General features: G+C 35.3%; 1 protein-coding gene across 1 annotated transcript; it reads right to left on the reverse strand.

The window, feature by feature from the left end:
- Window positions 1–259: 259 nt before the first annotated feature.
- Window positions 260–6,135, reverse strand: LOC107759998 (beta-galactosidase-like). Its single transcript, XM_016578019.2, has 19 exons — window positions 5,663–6,135; window positions 5,351–5,446; window positions 5,166–5,278; window positions 5,027–5,093; window positions 4,866–4,958; window positions 4,646–4,789; window positions 4,450–4,538; window positions 3,923–4,028; window positions 3,736–3,823; window positions 3,511–3,629; window positions 3,255–3,419; window positions 2,898–3,073; window positions 2,694–2,803; window positions 2,482–2,591; window positions 2,287–2,397; window positions 1,957–2,067; window positions 1,620–1,825; window positions 1,046–1,379; window positions 260–795 (listed from the first exon to the last, which is right to left on the reverse strand). The coding sequence occupies exons 1-19, from the start codon at window positions 5,831–5,833 to the stop codon at window positions 685–687; spliced, it is 2,520 nt and encodes an 839-aa protein (XP_016433505.2). The 5' UTR covers window positions 5,834–6,135; the 3' UTR covers window positions 260–684.
- Between the last annotated feature and the right edge of the window lie 1,186 nt (window positions 6,136–7,321).

Here is a 7,321-nt window from a genome sequence, read left to right on the forward strand (position 1 = left end):
AGGATAGTATGCATTATATTGATTCTATGTTGATGTTTCGTTCAGTCACCACAGTTTATATGAGGATTTTGCTGGCTAATTTGATACCATTTTAATAAATGGCTCAATGAACAGAGAACCAGTATTGCTATATTTACAGTAATATGGGTATATACAAGGATAAATATATCATCCACAAAACATAAGTATAGAGTCCTTCACATATATGGGATAATTACAAATATTGCTATGAGATAAATCCTTAGAGTCCTAATAGTAAGATGCAAAAAACGATGCAATGCCTTTATAGAATTTTTTCAAATAACTGTTACACAGTGAGATTATTACAAATATAAAGGGAAAATTGGCTCCCTGGTTATTTCATAAACACAGTTTATATATATTCCCTTTCTATTCCAGGTTTTCAACCATTTTGGAGGAATGGTGGCCTGGATCAATGAATTGTAGTTGTATATCCATACAAGAAGCTTATCTAAATTCAAAATTATACTGGCCTATGGTATCGAGATGCTGTACAATTTCTTCAAATACAATAACCGAATCAGCACCCCTCGTGTCTGAAATCAGAGCTTGCAGAGAAGCAAGGAAATTTTTTCTGAAAATGATATTCCTGTAATCGCGTATTTCTGCATTTATAATGAATTGATTTTGGTTTCACTTTGTCTCCAACTCCCTTTAATAATCTCATCTGCAAATAGCTTCCACAGATAGCTTCTTTGAAGTATTTGGACACGGATCTCCTCCAAAAACTTCAGGCACAACATTTACTGAACAAGACTGCCGTCCAATGCAATTCTGTGATATCCATTTGAAAGTTAGCAAATGTAAGCAAAACATAGGAATATTTATCACGAACGCCTTTAACTGGCTAGCAAACAGACTATATGTTAAAACTGAGGATAAAGCTGAATCTTGCGTTTAGACACGAAGCAAAATAAAGAACTTTGAATCAGGAAACCAGGTAATTGCAATTTCCAGTCATCAGTCAGCAATTTGGTCTCAGAAAACTTTGAAGTAATTACATAATGTAAAAAAAATGACACACCTTTTCAAATGCATCATATGACTTGCGAGCATGGCAGGTACCCTCGCGGAAGTTTCCACAAGTTCCTTGTGGCACTCCGTAACTAGCAAACTGTATTTTTGAGATTTTCTTCCCATCTGGACAACACAAGTGAGCTTTCGGATGCATATTATTTGATTTCCCAGAGCCCACCGTTCGCCAGTTTTTTAGAGTTGGCTGCCCATCAACAATATCAGCACAAACTCTGGCAGTTGCTCTTCTAACCAAAGAAATTCTGGTTGGAACACCACCCCATTCTTCAAAAACTACCAACAGATTTCCACTTGGTTTCAGCCATGATCTTGGGACATGATACCTAAAAATCAATCAGTTTCACAATTCATTTGCTTTCAGACAACAAGCTCAAGTTCTCTTCAGATTGCACCTTGAAGAAGTAGGCTAATTTTCTCTATGGTCAATCTTGTTAGCTTTTAAAAGCATGTTTGATTCTAGTGAATATGACGCATAAATGCATCCCCTCAATTAACAAAGTAGGAAAATCAGTGCAGTCCATAATCCAACCCAAAATTTGCTGGAAATAATATAAATCCCTTACCATCTTTGAGAAGGCTGTCCACAGTTTGTCTGACATTTCTTTTCAGTGTACTCTCCAGCATAATTGCATTCCCCACAGTGGCCCTTTGCTATGTATCCAGGCCAGTGGCGGCCTACACCTTCACCGTTTACCCATATTTGACCTTTTCCCATACTTACCATGTCTAATGCTACTGGATCATTTCCTTCAGGTGCATCAAATGTAGCCTGGAAAATCTTTGGTATATTAACTGTGCTATTTTATTCTAGTCGTAAAACTGACAAACCATGTCCGATGGTGTACATTTAATGTGATCAAAAATTGTATCATAATGTTGACATTTACATAAGGAATTTACCTTGTACCAAGTGAGGGGCTGCCTTTGAGCCAAAAGTGAACCTTCAACCCATTCAACAGAGGAACCTCCACTTGAGGTATGAAAACTTAATGATTCACCTTTTAGACCAACCTGCAGATAAAAAACCATAGATGTTTTACACCTCCATTCTCTTGGTTTCTCCTACATTCTAATAGCTTGGAATGTACAGATGGGAGTGGATCCTAGTATCTACAGTTGTCTATTCAAAGAAACATAAACGCGAAATTTCTTGTTATCTTGGAAGACACTGGCTTATAGATTTGGACAAAACACTTGGTAGAAAAGAGGGAGAGTTATTAGGGAAAAAACCTTGTAAGACCATCTTTGTATTGTCAAGTCTCTTGTCCCATCATTGAGACCACTCAATGTAACTGGCCCAAGAACTCCAGTATTCCATGACTCAAAGTGCAAACCAACATTCTGAAATGCATTTACTAGCATAAATACCATGAAGGTTTAAATTTTCCTTTTAAAGAGAACAGCGAAACAGGAAGTAGAACTAACCGGGAGACCAACAGCAACACTGAGCAAAGAAATCTTGTTAATACCGGCTCTTAGTTTCACATTGCCACTATATGTCAGTTTTGGATTATCTAATCCCCCATAAACAGTTCCTACCACAAGGTAAAGCCAAATAGAAGCGAAATGGAGATAAGAACGGACAATTAGACGTATTTATCAATCCCTATTCCCAAATAGAGTGCAGGTGTCACTACCTGATAGTTGGCCATTGATGAAGACATGCATAGCATGGCCAGCAGACATAACAGTGAGAAAAGGGTCCTTTCCATTCCTTAGAAATCCTTCATCAGACCCTACGTTTACACTGTGGAAAGTAACCAAAAGATTATAAAAAATATTGAATCTACCAACTAAACATAAAAATCTTTTGAAAGAAGCAAGGAGATGAAGGTACCCACTCTGTCATGTACCACAGATAGTCTGAGGAATCTCTAGTAATATTTATCTGCTCCAGTAGTCCATTGGCTGAAAGCGTGTCGCTTTCTTCAGCAGATGGAGTTTCTTCGCTGTATGACTGCCAAGATAAACTGCCAACTACAGGTGCCATCATCATCTGTGAGCTTTGGGAGCTAATCTGCAGCAGTTTGCAAGAAGATATTAGAAACTCTGCTCCTGAACATTTTTATGTATTTTAACAAATGTTTTATATTTTTTTAAGAAAATTTTAGTATATCTTATCAGAATGACATCTTTCCAGATTAACAACGAAAATCAGAACTAGTAAAGATAGATTCAGTAAGAGTTTCTCTCATTACCCTAGCGGTGTTGTAAACAGCAGTTTTGCAATCAGGAAGAATGCTGATGGACCATGGAGGCAGGTCATACTGCGTAGTCTGAAAGGTGACTTTAACTGAATATTTAGTGTCATAGTTGGATAGGAACGCAGCACAATCCCCGGATTTTGATCTAAAGACATGAGCCTATTGTTGGATATAAAAATGTAAATCATTGTTAGATGAAAATTAAGATCATAATTCGACTAGAAGGCTAAAGATTCTATATTAGAATGACCTCTTGATTCTTTCCAAGCCAATTGACTGTGGGATATGAGGAAAGTAAAGCTGGTTCAGATAGCTTGATAGCTTGATGCAAATCCCTCAAGTGCCCATACTTTGGTTCATTCAACAGCCCTATTACATCATAGAATAAATCACCTTTCCATTATTTTACTTTTGATGTGCAAATGTGTGAAAATTTGAGAAAACACAGTTATATGACTTGCTTTATTTTCCATACCATATTCATTTAGCGGAGCATCGTAATCATAGCTAGTGGCAATGAAAAGTGCTGAAGTTGTCCGACCAAAATTTGTTCCCCCATGGTACTGCAAATACATGGAAAAAAGATATTTTAATTTAAAAAATGCTCATCTTTTATAAGATCCTCTAGTTAACAATTTCACTTAAACAAAAACAAAACTAACCATGTAGTAATTGAAGAATGAGCCATTGTTCTGAATAAACCTTGCAACTGAAAAAGCCAAATCTTCAGCTGGTCTACGAGGAACTGGACCACCGAATTTCGTATACCTGAACAAGTAGAATAGAAAGTTAATTGACATTAAACTAATGATAAGGAAGGTGGCTGAGGTAGTATGGGCTGTTGGGAAGACTAACAACTCTAAACCAAGAGCATTGCATCACTTGTTTTCTGTCTGCAGCTGAAAGGAATACTCGTAGTCGTAGGTTCAGATCTCATAGAAGAGAAGGCTGTCAACTAGTTAGAGAGAACATTGTGCAACTTCACCTCTATGGGCAAAAGTACTATAGATACATGGCAAAGGCATCTGGAATATTTGAATAGTTATCCTGTATAGGAGTAGTTTGTTGAAAGTTTTGTTTCCTTTTGAGAACTGCCTCATGAGTCAAATTGTACATATTTCCATACATGGTTAAATAAAAAATTTCAGTTTAACCAAAAACAAAATATTTTTAAACTCTTGGAAATTACCAGGCAGTCCAGACTTCTGTCCACATTTTAGGTTTGTAGGGCTTATTAGGACGGAAATCTTCGCAGTAGAAGCCATTGCAAGTATCAATCTGCAGCAGAATCAACAACTGTAAGTTCTGGGGAGAAATGACCAAAAAATCTTGACACAAGTCTTAGGAATTCTAGGTTTTTGTTTCAGAAATTGAGAATTGCTTACCACAGGATCAGGGGCATCCTCTTGCTTACACATGATCCATGGGACTCCAATCTCTAAACCCACAGCCATTGCAGCTGCCCATTTTGTATAAGCTTTACCAGGACTACCAACTTCCCACTCAATTGGTCCATACTCATTTTCTATCTGCACTACTAATTTTCAAATTATGGGACTACAGATAATTAGAAACTAAAGACAAGAAATGAGCATATTTTCAAACCTGTGCCAAAATAATTGGTCCACCTTGAGGTTCAAACAAATTTTCTGACTTCATCATGTTGACAATTTTCTCTACAAATCCTTGCATAGCCAACTGCAACATAGTCAACAATTATCCCATTTGGAGTAACTGAGGAAGAAATCCAAAGTCATAAATCAAACCTTAAAAGGGTGATTGTCTGCTCTAAACTCCATACCAGGTACATATTTTAACCAAACAGGAAATCCCCTGCATAAAATAAAGATTGTAAAACCAGAGAAAACTGGAAAAATAAAGTCCATTTGCTTTTATTTGAATTACCCAAAATTCCATTCTCCACAAATGTAAGGCCCAATGCGGAGATTAACATAGAGGCCTGCTTGTTGTACCAATTTGATAAATTTAACCAGATCATACCTCCCCTCAAATTTAAACTGAAAACAGAAGGAAAAAATCAATTTATCTTTTTCTTGATATTAATAGCATGACGAATATTTAAGCATTACTTTTCCAGGAGAGGGTTCATGCGCATTCCAGAAGACATAAGTCTCTATAATATCCAAGCCTCCATCTTTAGCCTTTTGAATAAGACCAGGCCACATCTGCAAAAATGACAACCTTCAGAAAAATTCTCACAGCCACATAGCGTTAAAGTAAACATAAATTACAGCAAAAAGAAGACGACCATTTGTCAGAAACCATTCTCAAATCACAAAACATTAAAGGAACAAAATTTACAATAAAACAAGGTATATCCATTTGTCAAAAAGGCCATGAAAAAATATGAAAACGTTACAACTGAATTTTTGCATAATTACCTCGGGAGTGCTTCTTGGGTAATGAATTGAACCAGAAATAAGAATCCTTCTTTTCCCATTGATGATTATAGCTCTGTCATCATATGAAACAGTGGCCCTAACAGAGGAGCAAAACAATGAAAAGAAAAAGAAAAACAAAGACAGCAACAGTAACACATGGACACTCTGCATTTTCCAAATTCAACCCCTGTACCAAAATGAATTTCTCAATAGAAAAATCCGTCCTTTTTACGTTCAGTAACTTGGTGTGATTGTCTTCAACATAGAGGTAAAAATTAGAAGAAAAAAAACATAAGTTGGCTAACTGGCTAAGGAATGGCACAACCTACAATGAGAGAAAGAGGAGGAAAAAAAAAGAAGAAAAGAATCACTCTTCTGTATGTATGGTCTTATACAAGAATATTTTAATACTGAGCTATGTGTAACTGTTAAATGTACATAGGTTTTGAAGGTGTTTGTGTTAGGAGGGAAGCGAGGAAGGGAAGCTTCAGCTGCTTTATAAATTACTGCTCCGTCCGTTTTGACCGAATTCGGAGTTTGAAAAAAAATAGGTACTTTTGGAATTTGTTGTCTTAAACAATTCATAAAAGGATCTATATTATTTGTGTGGTTATAAGAGCTTCTCATTAAGGATGGAATTGGAAGTTTAAGTTAAATTGTTTCCAAATTTAGAAATGGATAATTATTTTTGGAACGGACCAAAAAGGAAATAGGTTCACATAAACTGGAATAGAGGCGCTGTTAAAAGATTGAAAATGGGGCCCACCTTACTAAAATGGGGATCACAGTTTGTTTATTTATTTGATATAGAAACTTCCTTCAATAATAAAATACTCTAGCAATGATATACTCCTAATAAGATAGCCACAGCTTTTACAAATAAAACAGAAAAAGAAAAGAAAAAATTTGATGTAAAATAGTTTTTCCTTAGAAAGAAAAGTAGTTATATGGTGAAATATTAGTTAGAAAGTTTTGAGATTGAAGTTGAAGCATCATATATGTTTCTACCAACAAGAGGTATATTTATTCCCCCTTTAAAAAATTTCCATTTATATTATGTATACTGATAGCATATAATTTATACACTATGCGGTTAAATTGACTACAATAATATGTACTCCCTCTGTTTCATATTAGATGAGGTAGTTTGATTCGGCACGGAGTTTAAGAAAAAAGAAGAATTTTTGAAATTTGTGGTCTTAAAAGTTTAAGGGGTAAAAAGTTTGTGGGGCCATGACATTTGTGTGACTATAAAAGCTTTTCATTAAGAGTAAATGAGTAAAATGAAAGAGTTTAAAGTTGAATTATTTTCAAATTTAGGAATGTGTTATTGGTTTTGGAACAGACTAAAAAGGAAAGTACCTCATCTAATATGAAACAGAGGGAGTAACTACTTTATATAAAAGAATGATCCTATAACTAAGAAATAGAGTAGATAATATGTTATATAAGTTAAATTACTCAAATAATATAAAAATATTTACCCGTATATAATATAAAATCTTAATTAAAAAGTTAATACTAATAAATTTTCTCAATGTCTAACAACGCCTTGGGACGCAAAGGAGACGTACAAGTGGCAACAGAGACACTCTTCAGTCTTCCACCCATGTGGCATAGCTTTGAGCTTTACGAAATTTATTATAATATGCTCTTAAT

This window comes from Nicotiana tabacum, chromosome 6 (genome assembly GCF_000715075.1).
Source record: "Nicotiana tabacum cultivar K326 chromosome 6, ASM71507v2, whole genome shotgun sequence".
NCBI lineage: Eukaryota > Viridiplantae > Streptophyta > Magnoliopsida > Solanales > Solanaceae > Nicotiana > Nicotiana tabacum.